Genomic DNA, 23906 nt, shown 5'->3' on the forward strand with positions numbered 1-23906 from the left:
CTTATGCGGTAGTTTCGTATATTGAAATAACATTACTTTACAATTTCTGGTATTATATGGTATTCAATGTTCATTTAAATCAAATCGTGGCGAAATTAATTCCGTCAATACCTAAAAATTATGTAAAATGCCTCAACTCGACACATTTCTCATTGTTGTGATATAGGATAAGGCGTGTATACCGTCGCAATTTTGGATCATCAATTTCGTTTTTTCAAATGGTTTCAGTACATTAAATAATACGAAATGGAAGACTGCAATTGTAAAATAGCTATTTAACATAATTGACTTATACTGACAAAGGGATATATTTACCGCATTTGAAAACTAAGGCATTGACTGATAATAGATATACTGGTAAACATTTCTTTGTGACGCATTCTATTTCCTTCATTTTGAACATGTGAAAGCTAACCGTCACGCTTTTCCTCTCAAAATTTTGTTTTTCAGTTAAATTTAATCTCCTTTTTTAGAAAGAAAAATTGATATAATGGACAGATACTTGTACGTAGATCTAAAAACAACCTCACAAAAATATGAAGGAAAATCAAACAAAATAACTGAAGATCGCAAACAATAAACGAAATGGGAAGACATGGTAGAACAGATGGAAGTAATCCGTCAAGCTCCTGACCCGGCACAGATGTCAATGAGACTATTGAAATAACCCGTCATACTCCTGACCCGGCACAGACGTCAATGATACCATTGAAATAATACGTCACACTCCTGATCTGGTACATACATCAATGATATCATTGAAACAATCCGTCAAACTCTTCACTTGGTAAAGTATTCAATGATACCACCGACACAATCCGTCATACTCCCGACCTAGTAGAGACATCAATGATACCATTGACATAATCCGTCACCCTCCTCATTTAGTAAATCAACCAATGAAACCACTCTTAAAATATTGCCAATGACATTAATGCTACAATTGAAACAATCCTTCAATCATACTGAGTGAGTGACATAGTACAGACACCAATGATACCATTGAAATAATCCGTCACACAATTCACTTGGTAAATCCACCAATTAAACAACTGACACAAACCGTCAGGCTCCGGACCTTGTACAGACACCAATACAACCATTGAAATATTCTGTAACAGTCCTCACTGCATGGGTAAAGCAACCAATTAAATCACAGAAACAATCCGTCACGCAACTGGTACAAACATCAATGATACCATTGACATAATCCGTCAGACTTCTGACATGGTACAAAACCTTATATACCATTGAAACAATCCGTCATACTCATGAACTGGTACAGACACCCAATGATACAATTGAAACAATCGATCAAACTCCCGATCTGGTACAGACATCAATAATCCCATTGAAACTATCTGTCACACTCTTGACTGGTACATGCAGCCACCAATGAAACCATTGAAGCAATCTGTCACACTCCCGACTTGGTAAAGCCACCAACGAAACCACCGAAACAATCCGTCACGCTCCCGGTCTGGTACAAACGTAAATGATACCGTTTAAATCAGTGAAACTCCTCACTTTGAAAAGCCAACAATGAAACCACTGAAACAATATGCCACGCTCCCAACTTGTAAAAAAATCACTGATACCAATGAAATAATCCGTCACATACCTGGTACAGACATCAATGATACCACTGAAACAGTTTGCCACGCTCCTGACTTGGTAAAAACATCAATGATAACATTGAAACAATCCGTCACACTCCTCATTTAGTAATGCCACCAATGAAACAACTGAAACAATCCGTTAAGCTCATGATCTGGTACAGACACCAATGGTACAATTGAAATAATCCGTCACACTCCTGACCTGGTACAGTCATCAATAAAACCATTGAAACAATCCGTCACACTCCTCATTTAGTAATGCCACCAATGAAACAACTGAAACAATCCGTTAAGCTCATGATCTGGTACAGACACCAATGGTACAATTGAAATAATCCGTCACACTACTGACCTGGTACAGTCATCAATAAAACCATTGAAACAATCCGTCACACTCCTCATTTGGAAAAGCAACAATGAAACCACTGGAACATCCGTCACGCTCCCAATCAAGTCTCATTTGGAAAAGCAACAATGAAACCACTGGAACATCCGTCACGCTCCCAATCAAGTGCAGACATCAATGAAACCATTAAAACAATCCGTCATACTTCTGACCTGGTACCGACACCAATGATACAATTGAAATAATCTGTCCTACTCCTCACTTAGTAAAGCCACCAATGAAACAACTGAAACAAACCATCAAAGCTCCGGACCAGGTACAGACATCAACGATACCATTGAAACAATCCGTTACACTCCTGACCTGGTCCGAGACCACAATTGTCGTCCCTTGATTTTCGTTGTTCTCAAATATAGTCCCTAGTGTTGACAGTTGGTTACTTGCCATTAATTTTTATACCCCTTCCAAATTTCTTTCTCCATGTTTAATGCCTCAAATTGCAAGTAGGGGGGGGGGGGGGGTAAAATTACACTGTAAAACAATTTGGGTCCAGAATTTTAAAGGAAAGTTGTGATTTGGTCCAGCTGAAAATGTTAAAAATTAGCACTTCGGAAGCTGTCAAAAGATTTCAAAACGCCCTAAACATAAAATTGTCCATATTTTGAGTTAGAGCCGATGAAGTTTTCTATAATTTTGATATAGTTTGTCCCAAAAGTAGTACAACACACTGTAAAAGTTTCTTTGAGAAAGCGCAGGTGGGATTTTTTTTATTTTCATTTATTTTCTAACAGAAATGCACTAAGAAATAATTGTGGTCTCGGACCGGTACAGACACGGATGATACCATTGAAACAATCCGTCACACTCCCGACCAAGTGCAGGCATCAATGAAACCATTGCAACAATCCGTCATACTTCTGACCTGGTACAGACACCAATGATACAATTGATATAATCTGTCCTACTCCTCACTTAGTAAAGCCACCAATGAAACAACTGAAACAAACCATCAAGCTCCGGACCAGGTACAGACATCAACGATACCATTGAAACAATCCGTCACACTCCTGGTCTGGTACAGATACCAATGATACCATTGCAACAATCCGTCACACTCCTGATCTGGTACAGATACCAATGATACCATTGCAACAATCCGTCACACTCCTGGTCTGGTACAGACACCAATGATGCAATTTCAATAATTCGTCACACTCCCGAACTGATACAGACAGCAATGATACCATTGAAACAATCCGCGGCCTACTTCTGATCTAGAAAAGAAACCAATGTTACCACTGAAATAGACAGTCACACTCCTGATATTACAAGTTGTCTTCAGGTTTCGCTGATTGGAGAGTGGTTGAAAACACAAAGGTTAAGACGACCACTGGTCAAGTGATTACTATGTTTAATATCCACCAGAAACCATTAACCGTGTATAAAATAAATATCATTACAGTAAACATCAGTCTTATTTGCATTGAGCTGGTAGCTGAGAGACTTTCAATCATTAAGAAAAGCAGACACAACAGACACAACACCAAAAGGGGAGTTATGATAATCAAAACAATTCGTTATTAGTTGAGACAATGGGACATTTGCAGTCCTACACTGGGCATTGTACAATACACTATACCATAAAGGACAAACTTAGAATCCTGGCCTAGTGAATCAGTGTTTATTTTCTCTTTATTAACTGTAACTATAAAAGTCGGATGCAATTGGGTGTATCTGAAGTTCATATAAGTTCATCTCATATATTACACCTGTTTCAACATGTTAATATCTTAATAAAAATGGAATGGAAGTTATTACAAACAACATATTTGTTTTGTGAAGGCAATTTTATCATCAAATCTACCTATAAAGACATCACGATACGTACATAAATAACAGTTACACTTTACCGATTCGTGACTGCTATACTATATGATACACCATATACAGTTTCTATGTTATTGTTACTGGAAAAAACAATAATTTAAAACCCCAATTATACAATTTTAGTAAAGTACTAATAGGGATGGGAAACTACTTTGATTTTTATGTGCAATTTCTCCTCTAATCTAGCGTTAGTCTTAATTTTAATTTATGTGTATCCCGTTTATGTTTACCTTTCAACAGTCCACGAAATAAGTAAAAACTTCTGAAACCTTTATAAGATGTTTTTTTCCAATTAAAGGGCCCACGAAGAGCAAATTATTTTTTTACAATGATTTTGACAATTTTGTTGATAAGTTTAACTTAGTTATCAAATATATAAAATCGTATTGCAGAGAATTCACTAATGACCAACTGTACTTCACTTCCAAACAACAACTGTCAGTCATCTAAATTAACCACTCTAACTAACCGTTGACATGAGGTCAAAGAATAAAGATCACCTTTTAATTATCAAAAATGAAAAGAAGGGACATGAAAACAACATTACCTAATCACGAAAACTTTAGAATAAACAGTAACAATGCGCTCGGCGAATCATTTCATGCGACTTGTAATACATGTAACGATTCTGATGACCAAATGTATTTGACTTTACTCTTAGCAGAGTGCACGGGGAAGAAAAGTTTTCTTTTAGTGCATCGTTCCTTGTGGTGTAGTTGACCCCTCTCTATGACAAACTTTTGTATTATGTATTCATTGTCGTTGTGCAAATAAAATTGTTTCTCTGAATAAGTATATCTTTCTTTTAGCTTGCTTTCTATAAATATAAACATTCTTTGATACGGTTTTCATTGTACTTGTGTTTTTTTATGTTGTATCTGTACAGTTTTATGTTGTATCTGTACAGTTTTATGTTGTATCTGTATAGTTTTATGTTGTATCTGTACAGTTTTACCATTATCTCGTTGAGCACCTTTCATGAACTAATGTTATTGTAAGATCATAGACTAATCTGTTGTTAATCTATTGAGGGGAGGGTGGAGATGATAAAAATGATATCATGATTTAACCTCCAGTCAGGAAAGTGGTGGTCTTTTTAAGTATATCTTGTCATGTTTAGGACTTACTTGTTAATGATAGATCTTTGTTTGTCTCTGTTCATTGAATATTTGTTAGACGTTCGGCAATATAAAGCTTGAAATTATGTACACATTTTCAGTTTTTGAAGACCACATTTTGACTGTATGTTGCTATCGTTTGATTGCTATCTCATTTGGATATTATCCACTTCAAACCTTTTTCTCTAAGTAGTGCAATTCTATTCAAATCACCAATTATACTATTTAAACATCAACTTCTTACTTGTTTTATATTCTAACGTCATACCCGTGTTTTTGGTGTTGGCTAAAATTTGAAGCAAGTCTTCGATGAAGTATTCAGCAGGGGAACCTGTCTTTATGATTATGAGGAAAGTTCATAAATATTTCGAATTAAATTATTATCACTATAATATATCATATTAAAACATTACTCAATAGAAAGATCTGATAAAGATAAGCATTTTCAAAGTTTCAAATGTAAAAAAAGCTTTTTCATGAAGCAGAATTTAAATAAATCTCATGTCTAACCACTATGTCCAAACGTTATTTTTTTCCATTTCTTAGGTGAAATATGTAATAGATATATCCTTTTACTCTACTTTCTGCTATATAGATGATGTTATCTCACTAAATAATTCAGAATTTGGTGTGACTATGTTGAACGCATCTATCCCATCGAGCTATAGATAAATGATACAACATATACAGTTAAGTCGGCCTCATATCTTGACTTACGGCCGTTAGTTTTCTCGTTTGAATTGTTTTACATTGTCATTTCGCCCTTTATAGCTGACTATGCGGTATGGAATTTCCTCATTGTTGAAGGCCGTACGGTGACCTATAGTTGTTAATTTCTATGTCATTTTGGTCTCTTGTGGAGGGTTGTCTCATTGATTTTAATCACGTGACATGTAATGGACAGTCGAGGTTTTTAGTCGAGAGACTAAAATATGATTTTATATGTGAAATATGCCCAATAAGGGGAAGAAAAGAAACAACGTAAGTAACACAAGTGACAATAGTGCTACAAATGATCCCGATGGAAAGAAACCAAAGAAAAAGAAGGCGAAACAAAAAAAAAGTAAACCTCAATCAAAATATACTAAGGAAGGCGACACAACAAATGTAAACAAACAGTTAATCAGTACTCACTTGGATAACGGCGATTTAAAAAGTTTATTGCAAGAAAATATGATGAACAATATGAATCAGTCTAGCTTTTCACAAGACACTAACTTTTACTGCCCTAATCCAAATAATATGTTTCCAAGTCATAGTCAAAGTCAACAGATGTGTTCAACGCCAAACACTGGAATGATTCCTATGCCTATGCAACACGTCTCGCCCCAAATGCTTTCCACTATGCAACAAAGACCACAATGGGTAGACGAACTATTTAGTAGAATAGATAGATTTGAAAATAAATTAGACCATTTGAATTCAAAAGTGACAAAATTAGAAAACACAACAAAGGCATTTGACGACCGTTTTTGTCAGATAGAGTCCAGTACACAGTATATCAGTAACGAATTTGAAACGCAAAAAACCTCTATATCAAATATTAAAACAGAAGTTGACAAATTAGCAAAGCAGTTAAAAAAAAACCATGTGAATGATGAAAAGTTGAGCAAAACAATCGACCAATTAAAAAAGGAAAATGACAGGTTACAAAATGAGTTAACTGATGTCCATATGAGTTCAATGAGAAATAATCTTATATTTTACAATATTCCGGAAAATGAAACAGACCTGTGTTCGGATGTGGTTTTGGAATTTTGTGGTAAATACTTAAAAATTGAAAACCCTGCAGATAAAATAACAATACTTGATTCATTCAGATTGGGAAAAAAAGCTGAAAAAAAGAGACCAATCCTGGTAAAGTTTGCAAATTTTGAGATGCGGGATCTTGTAAAGAAAAGTTCAAAGAATTTGAAAGATTCACCTTTTGGAATTTCTGAACAATAACCATTAGAAATGCAAAAACGTAGAAAAGAAAAATTACCACTACTGAAGGAACTGCGCTCCAGGGATATCAAGGCATATTTTGTGAAGGACAAACTTTTTGTGGGTGGTAAAGGGTATGTCCCATAGGGGCAGCACAGGGAACAATTGAACAAATTAAAATGTTTAAGTTGGAATGTACATGGTTTAAATTCTTGTTATGAAGACAATGGTTTTTTGAATTTTGTAAATACTTACGAAATTTTGTTTTTATGTGAAACTTGGTTACAAGAGAAAAATATTATAGAAATAGAAGGTTTTGTGAAACTTATATGTTTAAATAGAAATGTTAAAATTGGTACTCGAAGTGAAGGTGGATTAGCTATTTTTTGTAAAACAAAGTTATCAGATGGTATTTCTATAGATAGAGAGATAGACTGTGGTATTGTTATAATTAAACTAAATCATGAATTTTTCAATACTGCAAATGATATCTACATATGTTTTTCTTATATTCCACATGTAAAATCAAACTTTTCTAACACATGTGATGTTGATTTTTATGATATTATAGAACGTGTTTGTTTAGAGTATAAAGAAAAAGGTTCATTTTTAGTGTGTGGCGACCTAAATAGTCGTATTGGTGAAATTGATGATGTTTTATCAAATGATAACTTAGATCTGTATTTAGAAAGTGTAGACCACGTGGAAACCCCGATTGTTCCGAAAAGGCACTCCGTAGACAAAACCGTTAACGCATTTGGTCGAAAACTTTTACAGTTATGTTATAATACTGACCTTACTATTGCTAATGGAAGACTAGGAAATCGTGTTGGAAAATTTACATTCTGTACATTGAATGGCAGGAGTGTCAACGACTACCTACTTGTTTCACCTAGCGATTATAAACTTATTAAGAATTTTGATGTGCTGAATTTCAACGAATTTTCTGATCACGCACCATTATTATTTGAACTTGAATTCCGAAATTTCAGACCGGAGTTATCGTTTCCAAAGATTCGCAATTACATAAAGTGGGATATAAAAAGATCTAATGAATATATAGATATTATACAACCAGAACAAAATAATTTATTGTCTTTAGTGAATAACATTACCAATACAAATAACTTAAATCATGCTGTTAAGGAATTTACAAAGATCTTATTTGATAGTGCTCATAAAGTTTTTGGTAGATCCTTGTTAATACACCAAGATGAAATTAAAGTTAGGCCGAACAACGAGTGGTTTGATAACAATTGTGCAATTGCACGTAAAGATTTTCATGTGGCTAGAAACTTTTTCCAACATCACCCGTCAGACGTCAACCGAAAGGCATACGTTATTTCACGAAACAACTATAATAAAATGAAACGAAAAGCACTATTTAAATACAAACGTCAAAAAGGTATCGAACTCTGCGACTTAGCTAGTACCGAACCGCGAAAGTTCTGGTCGTCGTTAAAACGAAAAGTGAACAACAAGTGTAAAATTGATAACGAAACCATGATGAAACATTTTGAGTCAATACTAGGAGATAATTCGCAGGATCTATGTGAAGAAGTTCGTAATCTCATAGACAATACGGTATTTCGCAATATAAATGCTACACAATTAGACTCTGATATAACTGAAGACGAAGTAGTAGCATCAATAAAAAAAATGAAGTCCGGTAAAAGTTCAGGTAACGATGGACTAATAAGTGAAATGTTTTCTGCCTGTCCTGACGTATTTGCGCCAATATTGAAGACTCTATTTAATTACATTTATAGTTCGGGAATATACCCAGATTCATGGTCAGAATGTCTAGTAGTTGCTGTCCCAAAGAGTGGTGATCTATCCGATCCTAATAATTATCGTCAGATTGTATTGATCAGTGTTTTATCGAAGCTTTATACAACTATTTTGACAAATCGTTTACTCAGTTGGTCCGAAGAAGAAGACATATTGATCGATAACCAATTTGGATTTAGACCCGGCAAGTCAACTGTAGACGCTATATTTATTTTATTTGGAATAATTTCGCATACACTTCAAAACTTTATTGTTCGTTTGTGGATTTCCGTAAAGCGTTCGACAAAATTAGCAGGAGGATTCTCATTTATAAACTATTACATAGTGGTGTCAGCTCAAAGTTTGTAACTATGGTTAAATCAGTATATTCATCTGTAAAAATGCGTGTCAAAACTGCCGATTTACTGTCCGACTCATTCGAAAATTTTCTTGGTGTAAAACAAGGGGAGTCCTTATCACCTCTACTGTTTTTATTTTTTATAAATGACTTGATTGAAGACATGAATATTAGTCCTTCAGCTGACATAGTTAATATTAATGAAGTTCTGATATACTTAATACTATTTGCAGGCGATACTATATTATTTGGGAAATCTCCTGAAATTCTACAGGAACTACTTGATAAACTACTTATTTATTGTAATAAATGGAATATAGAAGTGAATATTAACAAAACGAAAGTTGTTGTATTCAAAAATGGCTGGCAACCCGTAACTGCAAAATTTTTCTACAACAACGAAGAACTAGAAATTGTCGATTCGTATATATATCTTGGTATGCTGATACACTGTAATGGAAAATTTTTAAAAACACAGAAGCGATTAGCCTTACAAGGTTCACGATCTTTGGCAGCTCTGAATAATCCTACAAAGGGTTTATACTTGACGAAGAAAAAGAAATGTGATTTGTTCGATAGTATGGTTGCGTCTGTGATAAATTATGCTTCGGAAATTTGGGGTTTCCATCGTGGAAATGATGTTGAAATTATCCATAACCGTTTTTGTCGATCTATTTTGAAACTGGGTAAAAGTACGCCAAATGTATTTTTATATGGCGAACTAGGGCGTTTGCCAATGAATGTAATTAGAAAACAAAAAGTTTTAAAATACTGGTTAAAAATTGTAACTCAGAGATGCAAATACTGGTAAAACTAATTGGGTTTCTAATGTTCGTGACCTATTGTTTAGTATTGGTTTAAACTTTGTATGGTACCAGCAGTCTGGTATAAATATATCATTAGATGTAATAAAAACTAGGTTAAAAGATCAATATATTCAAAGCTGGTCTGCATCTATACAGGATTGTGAGAAACTTACTATGTACAGAATTTTAAAATTAGATTTTTGTTTTGAATATTACGTAGATTATAACTATAATTCACATTTTTTCACAAAGCTACGTAGTGGTACTATGAAGTTAAATGTTGAGGTGGGGCGTTTTACAAATATACTAAGAGAAAACAGATTATGTACTTGCTGTAATATGAAAAGTGTTGAAGATGAGTACCATTTTACGTTAGTGTGTCCTGTGTATCGACATGTACGGCTGCAGTTTTTACCAAATTATTACTGTTCGTGGCCAAATGTGACAAAACTTATGTATCTGTATCAAACAAAATCTAGATCTTTAGTTGGAAAATTATGTAATTATTTGAAATCTGCCTGGCAGATTAGATCACATCTAATAAGTTGATAATTTTTCTATTGTAATATCTTATTATATTGTTTTCTGTTGTTTATTGTGTGTCACAATGTAAATATGTTTGTGTTGCTATAGCATGTAACTACTGCTTTGCAAATAAAGAATTCATTCATTCATTCATTCATTGGCAATCATACCACAACTTCTTTTTTTATATTCACATCACAATGCAATTAACATATGAACTTTTTTTTTTTATCTTTTATTTGTTTTTCAATAGTCAGGATTTTACACACCACCATACACTACCTGACAATGGTATTAAGGGGTATCTAGAAATTGACAATGAGGGTCGGTTGAAAGCAAATTTTTACGACAAAAGAGATGATTATTTCAGCTTTCCAATTGTGAACTTTCCATTTCTAAGTAGCAACATTTCAGCAGCACCTGCATACGGGTTATATATCTCCCAATCGATACGATATTCCCGCCGTGCTTGTATTTCCTATCATGATTTCCTTGATAAGGGGTTGCTGCTCACAAGGAAGCTCCCATGAACCAAGAGTTGAAATCATCAAAATTATATGGACGCCATCACGAGTTGGTTGGAATAACCGTTTCACAGATGATATCGGATATGTTCCTTACGTCGTAACTACAATACCCTTCCCTTTCGTGATTGTGACCTACCGAATTATACCATTTACCGGATGTTATATCATGAGCAACACGACGGGTGACACATGTGGAGCAGGGTCTGCTTACCCTTCCGGAGCACCTGAGATCACCCCTAGTTTTTGGTGGGGTTCGTGTTGCTTATTCTCTAGTATTCTATGTTGTGTCATGTGCACTATTGTTTTTCTGTCTTTTTCATTTTTAGTCATGACGTTGTCAGTTTATTTTCGATTTATGAGTTTGAATGTCCCTTTGGTATCTTTCGTCTGCCTCTTTTAACAGTAAAATAAATGGAAAAAGCTACTGGTCGTACTTTCTAGAGTTGTAAAACGTAGTACATCTGTTGTTTAATCTATAAATGTCATCATCAATAAATTTATCATTGATTATGGTGTTTCCAAATAGATTGAAAGAGGATCCAGTTACATTGCTGTACACTCGCTGAAATGTCTCGCCTGCTTTAATGACAGTTGATTCTATGTTGCTAGTCCAAAATACTTTACTACATGTATCACATACATTCAACATGATCCAGGAACAGATAACCAAACGCCTTACAATCACTCCATACACTGCTTATAGTTTCTATGAAAATGGTGTCCAGGTCAGATGAGCCATGCCAGACAAACATGTACACCTTACAATCAATCTATGCACTAAATATACTTGACCTATTGCTTATAGTATCAAGAAACAAACTTAACCATGAAAACCTAACATTGACCAATGAACCATGTAAATGAGGTCAAGCTCAGGGGAAACCTGCCAGACAGAACTTACAATCATTTACCAAATAAAGTTAAACTACTGCTTCAAGGTTAAGAAAAAAAGACCAAAATGAAAAACTTAACATTGAACAATGTACCGTAAAAATGAGGTCAATGTTAAATAAAACCTGCCAGAATGACATTTGCATCGTTAAATATTTCCATCAACCAAATATAGTTGAACTGTTACATCAAGAATTAGAAAAAAAGACCAAAAAACATAAACTTAACTTTAAAACTGAACCCTGAAATGAGGTTAAGTTGTTACTGTCGTAGGTGGAACAAATTTCCACTTCAACAATATTTATAAAGACATTGATATTTTTGAAAACTGTTAGCCCATAACTATTTCTGAGGATTCGTTCTAATCAAGGTTTTCTTTCGTCTATAAACTAATTGATTTTCCATGTCCAAGGGCCACTACAAAATGTAGTACTGGTATGAAATCATGAATAAACAAAATATCTAATTCAGGCATTAGAAAATAAAGAGCAGAAAACAGGTAATTAAAGATTTCTTCTTTGTCTTAGGATCACAACTTCCTTGAAAATTAATCAACTGGAACAAAACTTGATTTGTAGTTTCCTTTGATATGACCATTTCAATCAAACATTTGATAAGTGATTAATGGTTATATAGAATGATTAACACGTTTTACACACACTAGTATTGCAGGATGACAGCTGTTTATTGTACAGTGGCAAATTAAAAATGTATATTCCTTGGCAGGACCATGTCTATGTGATATCAATATGGATCCTGCTTTTTTTCAAAACAGGAAGGAACAAGCTGTCCTGGGTGTGCAAATGCTTGTTCACATTGAAACAGTCCAGAGGAAGACACCCTACTCAGACACATTATTCTAACACTGAGACAACTAGTCTTTGCTCTCAGTCTTACATGCTAGTGCATTGGACTTCAAATACTAATTTGTATGTCCTTGGTTTGACACAACAAGATACTTAACAGATAGATTGACTACCAACTGACAAGAAGGCAAACATTTGTGCTTTTTAGCTTCTCCAATACAGGACTAAATAAAAATGTAATACGATAATGAACAAATGGATGCTAAATGCTAGATATAGCCTACACCGGTCATTTCATTTGAGCTTTGTAAGTTCAACATGGACCATAATGCTAAATGTCAAAAGCCACAAGACAAAATAAAACAAATATTAACAAAAATTCAATTTTCTTTTTCATTTTTATTGACAGCTCACCACTGCATTTAATATGAACACAATCAATGACAAAGGTTTAACCTGTATCAAGTTATTGCAACAACTTACTCATAAACATGCTCTTTCATATCATTTATACATTAAAATGGAGAATATATTTCAATACTGAATAATCAATACCCAAATAATTTTTTACACAAATTTTGACTGAAATTATAAAAATGTTGATTAAAATTTGCAGCATGTCATGAAAATTGATGGCTTAACAAAAAACAGAAACATAAGTCTTAATGCCCTTAAAGAAACCCTTGCTAATCTATGATTTTGAAATACCATGATTTTAACGTTGAAGTTGAATAACTGGATACCTTAGCAATGATTATTTACAACATGATAAAAGAGGTACCAAATGATCACTAATTACTGCTATACATTGTACTGTAAATACACAAATTATTGCCAAGTTTTTATCATTGAGAAATATGCAACAGGGTTATAATCGCAATAATTTATCTCACATTTTGAATTTTTTTTATGAATTAAACTAGATTTTTCTCAATATGACAAAAATTTAAATCGCATTTTACTCTAAAACGACAAATTCACAATAATGAATGCACGCAATATTTTATGAATTTGCAGTATTTATTACAATACTTTACATGTAACTCATGATTAAATAGATTTACCAAATGTACACCAAAACATCTGTACTTGTAAATGTACATTTAACAAACTTCATCATATGAAGTTTAAACTATCTATTCTGTACAAATTCATTAGTATTTACAAATATATATACAAAATTTCTATCAAAAAAGGTTTACCTTACAAATTTTATCAATCTATATCAAATCTAGGATTATCAATCTTGAGAATTCCTAGTGTTAAAAATGATATCTATATTCTACATTCATACCATCAAACATGTGTTCTCAAATAGTTTAAAAAAAACTGATACCAAAATCTGTTACATAGCTTACACTACTTTAAAAGATCAAGTTATTTATCTGATTAAAGATCAGCATTTTCATTTTCACAGATCGATTATAAAACTGACTTGTTTCCTAAGGCTTAAACAACACACTGATAATAAAAGGATGACCTGTTCTTCTTTTTTCCCAATTTTTACACAATATTTCACAATATTTCAGATTAAATAAATCACTTTACCTACTTATAATAGGAATGAATGATTCATTTTTCTATAAATAACTCGAACAATATTTACATCTTTTTCACTCCTATACATAGCAATAACAAAGCATTCACTCTCATAATGCACCAAAAAAGGAATTGTACCATAAAATAGGAATCGATGCCATAAGATTAAGCTGACAAGCACATCTTTTTTTTAAGACAAAATAATTATTGAAATGAAACTTAAAAATTGCCAACTTTTTTGCTGGGGAATAAAATCAATACTTTAATTAACAAAACAAATTCAGTTTTAATCATAAGTGACCAATACTGACCATAACAAAACAACCAGATCCCATACACAATACATAGCTAACCTGATCAGAAAACTTTATACACAAATCCTTATTAGAATAACAAGCCCATTCAAAGACATTTTGTACATACTATTTCTCTTAAAATACAAAACTGGAAATATCAAATAAGTAAACCACAAGAGTGCACACGCTGAAATGTCTCGCCTTCTATACTAATCATTGATATTATGTTGATAGTCCTAAGTATAAAGCTAAGCTTTATTACAACTGTCACATAAACTTAACATTAACCAAGATAACTAAACAAAGACCAATGAACATGAAAAAGAGGTCCAGGTCAGATGAACCATGCCAGGCAGACAGGTACAGCTAACAATGCTTCTATACAACATATATAGTTGACACATTACTTATAGTTTAAGAAAAATAGACCAAAACACAAAAACTTAACACTGTGCAATGAACCGTGAAAATGAGGTCACCGTCAAATAAAACCTGCGCGACTGACATAAAGATCATAAAATATTTCCATACACCAAATATAGTTGACCTATGGCATACAGTATTAGATAAAAAGACCAAAACTCAAAAACTTAACTTTGACCACTGAACCATGAAAATGAGGTCAAGGTCAGATGACATCTGCCCGCTAGACATGAACACCTTACCATCATTCCATACAACAAATATAGTAGACCTATTGCATATAGTATGAGAAAAACAGACCAAAACTCAAAAATTTAACTATAACCACTGAACCATGAAAATGAGGTCAAGGTCAGATGACACCTGCCAGTTGGACATGTACACCTTACAGTCCTTCCATACACCGAATATACTAGCCCTATTGCTTATAGTATCTGAGATATGGACTTGACCACCAAAACTTAACCTTGATCACTGATCCACGAAATGAGGTCGAGGTCAAGTGAAAACTGTCTGACAGACATGAGGACCTTGCAAGGTACGCACATACCAAATATAGTTATCCTATTACTTAAAATAAGAGAGAATTCAACATTACAAAAAATTTGAACTTTTTTTTCAAGTGGTCACTGAACCATGAAAATGAGGTCAAGACATTGGACATGTGACTGACGGAAACTTCATAACATGAAGCATCTATATACAAAGTATGAAGCATCCAGGTCTTCCACCTTCTGAAATATAAAGCTTTTAAGAAGTGAGCTAACACCGCCGCCGCCGCCGCCGTAGCACTATCCCTATGTCGAGCTTTCTGCAACAAAAGTTGCAGGCTCGACAAAAAGCAATAGAAAGATGAGAACCTTTCATCAAAATCACTCTTTGTCTGCAACTGCAATCCTGTTAAAATACAATCTTAGGATAAAAAAAAACTTGGATATATTCAGGTAAATGATCTGTCAAACTTTCACATTTTAGAAACAAATTTTACATAGCATCCATCATTTTACTGATTTAACAATTATACAGACTTAACAGTCCACACATATTTCACACATATCTTTTTAAGCTATCTCAACATCACTCATATCCCTTTAAATAACACACATGAGAACTATTTTTGACCTATAAAAAGAGCTCCTGAAATTTTTGTATCCCAATCCTTTGTTGAAGAACCTTATACATGTATACTACAAATGAATTTTGTAGGCATCTGATTAATATCATTTACGATTTACTTCTGGTCTTTCAAATTTAAGTACTTTCAAATTTCAAAGTATCCTAGATTTAGAATATTGTTAAGTCATAAACTTTAAAAAAAAACACCCAAACAATTTAGCACTAAAAGTATGTTAGCTATCACATGCTCCTAAATAATAGCACCACTGATGAGAATGAACTTTCATTCAACCTTACTAACAGTCTCCTTTTCCTCTTTGTTTTTCTTATGCTTCTTCTTTTTATGTTTATGTTTATGTTTTTTGTTCTTCTTATTCTTTTTCTCTTTTTTGTGTTTTTTGTGTTTCTTTTCTTCTTTGTCACTTTTTTCTTCCTCCATGCTTGATGCTTCACCTTCAGATTCGACGTCTGAATCACTGTGTTCATTATAATCAGGTACAAAGGCTGATTCATCAATAACAGACTCTTTCCTCTCATACTTTTTCCTTTTAATCTGATTTTCATTTTCTGCTTTGGTATTTTCTTCCTGTCCATTTATTTCCTCCACTTTTGTTTTATTGCCATCATCCTGATCAGTATCTTTTACTTTTTCATTATCTTTACTTTCTTTTTTCTTATCTTTCACACTCTTTGCAATTGTCTGTTTAACTTTAGATGAAACTTTAGTTGATACTTTTTGTCTACTTTCTTTTTCTGGAGATTCATTCCTCTTAGATGATTTTTTCTTGTCTATTTTCTCTGATTTTTCAACGGCATCAATTTTACTCTTTTCACCTCCCACTACTTTGCGCTTGTCTGATTTTTCACTCTCTGAGACTCGACGTTTATCTACCTTTTCACTCTCTGATACTCTCCTGTGAGTTCTTTCAGAATCTTTTTCATTTTTATCAGAAGAGACTGTAATCTGCATGGAATTTTCCCGACTAAGTACCCTCCGACCATCGTCATCATCTTTATGATTCTGTTTCTGATTATCATCCATGTAAACTCTTCTCTTTTGTTGGCCAGGGGATTTTTTATTATGATCACTGGAGACAGGAGACTTACGATGTCTTTCATCGTTTTGTCTAACAGGTGATTTCTGTAATCGGTCATGGACCGTGGGTTTCTTTTGAGGGTGTGCCGGCACCACAGCCGAGGCAACTGTAGCTGGTTTTGGTTGTTTCTGTGTTATAGCTTTCTCTGCACTTTCAATTATGGATCTGTAATATGAAAATAATTAATTGGTAATGATATTATTATATACAAAATGCATACATGATTAATGGAGTAAATAGTTCCTAATTGCACACAAGTAATGAGAATTTCAGGCTTAACACAACTTGTTTATTAATAACTTTTACAGACCCTGACCAGGTGAGAGCTTGACAATTGATCTATATACTTTACTTACTGTAAGGACCATATTGTGACCTCAGACCCTGACCAGGTGAGAGCTTGATAATTGATCTATATACTTTACTTATTGTAAGGACCATATTGTCACCTCAGTCCCTGATCAGGTGAGAGCTTGACAATTGATCTATATACTTTACTTACTGTTAGGACCATATTGTGACCTCAGACCCTGACCAGGTGAGAGCTTGACAATTGATCTATAAACTTTACTTACTGTTAGGACCATATTGTGACCTCAGACCCTGACCAGGTGAGAGCTTGACAATTGATCTATATACTCAACTTATTGTTAGAACCATATTGTGACCTCAGACCCTGACCAGGTGAGAGCTTGACAATTAATCTATACACTTTACTTATTGTTAGGCCCTGAACAGGTGAGAGCTGGACAATTGATCTATATACTCAACTTATTGTTAGGACAATATTGTGACCTCAGACCCTGACCAGGTGAGAGCTTGACAATTGATCTATATACTTTACTTATTGTTAGGACAGACCCTGACCAGGTGAGAGCTTGACAATTGATCTCTATATACTTTACTTATTGTTAGGACAGACCCTAGCAGGTGACAGCTTGACAATTAATCTATATACTTTACTTATTGTAAGGACCATATTGTCACCTCAGACCCTGAACAAGTGACAGCTTTACAATTGATCTATATACTTTACTTATTGTAAGGACCATATTGTCACCTCAGACCCTGAACAGGTGAGAGCTTGACAATTGATCTATATACTTTACTTATTGTTAGGACAGACCCTAGCAGGTGACAGCTTGACAATTGATCTATATACTTTACTTATTGTAAGGACAATATTGTCACCTCAGACGCTGAACAAGTGACAGCTTGAAAATTGATCTATATACTTTACTTATTGTAAGGACCATATTGTCACCTCAGACACTGAACAGGTGAGAGCTTGACAATTGATCTATATACTTTACTTATTGTAAGGACCATATTGTCACCTCAGACCCTGAACAAGTGACAGCTTGACAATTGATCTATATACTTTACTTATTGTAAGGACAATATTGTCACCTCAGACCCTGAACAAGTGACAGCTTGACAATTGATCTATATACTTTACTTATTGTAAGGACCATATTGTCACCTCAGACCCTGAACAAGTGACAGCTTTACAATTGATCTATATACTTTACTTATTGTAAGGACCATATTGTCACCTCAGACCCTGAACAGGTGAGAGCTTGACAATTGATCTATAAACTTTACTTACTGTTAGGACCATATTGTGACCTCAGACCCTGACCAGGTGAGAGCTTGACAATTGATCTATATACTCAACTTATTGTTAGAACCATATTGTGACCTCAGACCCTGACCAGGTGAGAGCTTGACAATTAATCTATACACTTTACTTATTGTTAGGCCCTGAACAGGTGAGAGCTGGACAATTGATCTATATACTCAACTTATTGTTAGGACAATATTGTGACCTCAGACCCTGACCAGGTGAGAGCTTGACAATTGATCTATATACTTTACTTATTGTTAGGACAGACCCTGACCAGGTGAGAGCTTGACAATTGATCTCTATATACTTTACTTATTGTTAGGACAGACCCTAGCAGGTGACAGCTTGACAATTGATCTATATACTTTACTTATTGTAAGGACCATATTGTCACCTCAGACCCTGAACAAGTGACAGCTTTACAATTGATCTATATACTTTACTTATTGTAAGGACCATATTGTCACCTCAGACCCTGAACAGGTGAGAGCTTGACAATTGATCTATATACTTTACTTATTGTTAGGACAGACCCTAGCAGGTGACAGCTTGACAATTGATCTATATACTTTACTTATTGTAAGGACAATATTGTCACCTCAGACGCTGAACAAGTGACAGCTTGAAAATTGATCTATATACTTTACTTATTGTAAGGACCATATTGTCACCTCAGACACTGAACAGGTGAGAGCTTGACAATTGATCTATATACTTTACTTATTGTAAGGACCATATTGTCACCTCAGACCCTGAACAAGTGACAGCTTGACAATTGATCTATATACTTTACTTATTGTAAGGACAATATTGTCACCTCAGACCCTGAACAAGTGACAGCTTGACAATTGATCTATATACTTTACTTATTGTAAGGACCATATTGTCACCTCAGACCCTGAACAAGTGACAGCTTTACAATTGATCTATATACTTTACTTATTGTAAGGACCATATTGTCACCTCAGACCCTGAACAGGTGAGAGCTTGACAATTGATCTATATACTTTACTTATTGTTAGGACAGACCCTAGCAGGTGACAGCTTGACAATTGATCTATATACTTTACTTATTGTAAGGACAATATTGTCACCTCAGACGCTGAACAAGTGACAGCTTGAAAATTGATCTATATACTTTACTTATTGTAAGGACCATATTGTCACCTCAGACACTGAACAGGTGAGAGCTTGACAATTGATCTATATACTTTACTTATTGTAAGGACCATATTGTCACCTCAGACCCTGAACAAGTGACAGCTTTACAATTGATCTATATACTTTACTTATTGTAAGGACCATATTGTCACCTCAGACCCTGAACAGGTGAGAGCTTGACAATTGATCTATATACTTTACTTATTGTTAGGACAGACCCTAGCAGGTGACAGCTTGACAATTGATCTATATACTTTACTTATTGTAAGGACAATATTGTCACCTCAGACGCTGAACAAGTGACAGCTTGAAAATTGATCTATATACTTTACTTATTGTAAGGACCATATTGTCACCTCAGACACTGAACAGGTGAGAGCTTGACAATTGATCTATATACTTTACTTATTGTAAGGACCATATTGTCACCTCAGACCCTGAACAAGTGACAGCTTTACAATTGATCTATATACTTTACTTATTGTAAGGACCATATTGTCACCTCAGACCCTGAACAGGTGACAGCTTGACAATTGATTTATATACTTTACTTATTGTTAGGACCATATTGTCATCTCAGACCCTGAACAGGTGAGAGCTTGACAATTAATCTATATACTTTCCTTATTGTTAGGACCATATTGTGACCTCTACAAGTCTTTTCATGTTGTTTTTTGTGTAAGGTTGTGGTATCATTGAAATAAAACCTCACATCTCCTTTTACCTAAGTGTCTATTGATTTCATAGCACATTTAACAAGCTCATCTTGACTCATTGATAGAATAACTATTAAGAAACCTAGCTATATAGCAAGTGTAGTGAAATTACTTCTGGACATATTTAAATTCATGCATCTTCAGGGTTCAATTGAATTAAATTAGTCAATCCTTAATGTAAGAATCTAGAGATATAATTGGTTAAGTTTCATCCTTAGAATACTTTGAACATTACTGATAACATTAGCCATAAACAAATTAAATAAATATGTGATCATATTTAAAACACCTTGATACTAGAATTTTATACCAACCTTGGCAATGTTTTTTTCTCAGTTTTCTTTTTGAGTTTGTCCCTCAGATCTGGTGATTTGTCTTCATTGTAATCTTCCCTTTCCCATTTTGACAATTCAGGGGGAGATAACATCAGTTGATCTTCACCTTTAGAGGTATTTTTGTTTATTTCCATTTCTTCTTCAGCATCATGTTTTATTCTTTTAGCTGGACTTTCATCTTCAGAGTTCTCATTATTTTCATTAATCTCCTGAACACGTTTTTTCTTTTTCGATTTGACCTTTTCTAAATCTGACGCAGAATCACTTTGTGAGGCCTCTACATCCACAAGTTTTCTAACCTTTTTAACTTTTTTCACGACCTTAACCTTCTTTTGAGATTTAACAGGAGTAACTTCTTTTGCTGGAACCTCTTCCTTTTTATGAACGGTTTTGTTAGTGTCATCACTTCCTTCTCCATTTATTGCACCATCTTTATTTTCCAAATCTGTATTTTCTTTATCCATCTTTGATTGTTCAGTTTCCATTGGTTCAAGTTTGCTCACTTCATCAACATGTTTGGATTTAGGCTCCTCATCAGCTGATTCTTTGACTTCAGGCTTCTTCGACTCGGGCAAAACATGCTGAGTGTTAATTTCTATCAGATTAGAATTACTTCTCTTTGAGTGCACTGTTTCCTTTTGAGGTAAGTTTCTAATACTTTCTGTTGTTTGAATTGTCTTGAGAGCTCCTGATCTATTTACAGTTGTTGATTTATCATCACTTTCACTGACTGCTTCTTTAGCTGTAACAACTTTAGCAACTTTCACAGGAGATTTGGGATTAGCTCCCTTCGTTTTTAATCTAAGTGCAAGTGATTCTTTCTTTACAATTGTTCCATCTTTTAATTTTACTACTTTTTTCACTACTTTCTTTTCAGGAACTTTCTTATCAGTCTCTTTTGGCTTTTCAGATTTTGACTCGGTCTTTTCAACAGGTTTTGTGGATTTGCTATCCTTAGATTTGCTTTCCTTTTCTTTATCTTTGTCCTTTGTCTTTTCCTTAGGTTTGTCCTCTCTTCCTTTTGATTTTTCATTTTCCTTCTTAGTTTTAGATTTGTCATCATCTCTTTTACTTTTAGTCTTACTCGATTTATCAGATTTATCTGTTTTCTTGTCTTTGTCTCTACCTTTATATTTGTCCTCTTTACGATCCCTAGGCTTGTCATGTTTGGATCCTCTAGGTGACCTTGACCTTGACCTAGATCCTCTCCTATAAACTCCTTTGTTTGTATCATAGTACATGCCCCTTTCTAACTGACCTGAAGGTGGGGGTGGGGGTGGAGGAAGACCATATCTAGCTATATAATCTTGAAATATTTCCTCATAAATCCTCTGGTCAAACCTACAAATAGAAAAGCATACTTCTCTACATAATCTTGGAACATTTCCTCATTCATTCTCTGGTAAACCATACAAGTAATAAGAGGTATTGTGCCATAATGTTCAATTGGTTAACTAAAAGGGGTCTCTGTGACAAGTTGTGCGAGTAGTGGAATTACTGAATCACTAGCCTATCAACACTGAGGTTGTGACTTAGAATTTAACAAAAGGCAGGTGCATACGACTCAAATCTTAATTAACTGTGGCTAGGATTGTCGGTTTTCCTATCAAAGTTGCGATTCTCTAGGGGCACTCTGGCTCCCTGCACAAATAAAGCTGACCACAACAAAACAGCACAATAGTGTAGAAAGTGTTGTTAAACACCAATCTAATCAATGAATGAGTTTGAGATGAATGTTGTGGTTCAATATAAAAAGTACTACTTCTGTTGGAAAAGTCAGTTTTCTTTTTTAATGCAGATAGATTTTTTTAAAACTTTTTTGAATCAGGTCCCAATCTTCCAATATCGATATATTACCCTTAGACCAAATAAAGTTTATCAGTTTCTAAAATACCTGAGATACTAACCTTAACTGTTGATCAATACAACATGAAAATCAAGAGAAGGTCATAACATTTGTAAATGGCCTTTCAATAGATAATCCACTGAAGTTTTAACATTTTTGCCTTATAGTTTCAGAGAAGGGGTTTGAATATTGTCCAATCAGAATCGACAATTATATTCTAGTCATATAGTGATCTCAGATACCCTTATTTGCATTCTTTAACTGTATATACCAAACACCAAATTTATTTTGAAAATGTCTTGTATTTTTAAAAGTTTTAACTAAGGTGAAAAACTTGCCAAAACAAAAATTGGCCTGTTTTTATTGGTCTATGCCATTGTTTTCAATTTTCAAAAGGTTTGGTCAATTAATACTTAAATTGTCAGGATAAAATAAAACGAACCCGTTAAAGGTTACTAAGAGCATAACTATTGACCAGTAAATGCTAATACAATTATAATCTAACTTGACCTGTAGTTTATGGTTCAGAACCAAATGAGAATCATTAAGGACTTTCAATGCACCATTTTACAAGCCTGGGTTAAAACTGACCCTTAAAATCCAGAGAAATAGATAAAACTGTTATTTCAATTTCATTTGGTTTCAACCAAGACTACATGAATGTACCACCAAGTCATCCCCCATCTAATTTAAAGGGTGATGCTTAAAAATGCCTGTCAAATTATTCATCTCCAAGCATCAAATGATTTGCAAATTGGACTCCAGGTTTCAGCAGTGGAGATAATATAACAATCAACTCTCTTAGCTGGAAAAAGGACAGGTACAAAGGGCTTACACTACTTCACATTGGTAATATTGGACATGAGCTAAAAAAGATTACCTACTGATATGATTAAAATTACTTTCAGGAAAATATAGTATTAAGTATGTATATTATACAGCACACATCATTTTTGTTTTTTTAAATACCAGTAGCTAGTCAGAATGTGAAAGTTATTATCTAATGGTTTCCTTCCTATTTGTTTTGCATTCACTCCTCATGACAATTGCCATGTATTTAGATTTGTCAGCTGAAGTTGGCACATTTGTCTAGATCTTATATTCTCTCATTTCATAAGGAGCTTTAAAATATTTTTCTTGGATACCATTCTTAAAAGTCAGGGATCTTGTC

At 34.1% G+C, this 23906-nt stretch overlaps 1 protein-coding gene across 1 annotated transcript in view; it reads right to left on the reverse strand.

The window, feature by feature from the left end:
* Positions 1–12958: 12958 nt before the first annotated feature.
* The window catches only part of LOC143045883 (uncharacterized), a 49053-nt gene continuing 38105 nt past the window's right edge, over positions 12959–23906 (reverse strand). Inside the window, exons 18-19 of the mRNA XM_076218707.1 lie at positions 20869–22230; positions 12959–17215 (exon numbers count right to left, since the gene is read on the reverse strand). Of these exons, the coding sequence (XP_076074822.1) occupies positions 16237–17215; positions 20869–22230 (2341 nt within the window). The 3' untranslated portion in view covers positions 12959–16236. The remainder of the gene's footprint in view (positions 17216–20868; positions 22231–23906) is intronic.

The sequence above is a fragment of the Mytilus galloprovincialis genome, chromosome 9 (genome assembly GCF_965363235.1).
Source record: "Mytilus galloprovincialis chromosome 9, xbMytGall1.hap1.1, whole genome shotgun sequence".
In the NCBI taxonomy this organism is placed as follows: Eukaryota; Metazoa; Mollusca; class Bivalvia; order Mytilida; family Mytilidae; genus Mytilus; species Mytilus galloprovincialis.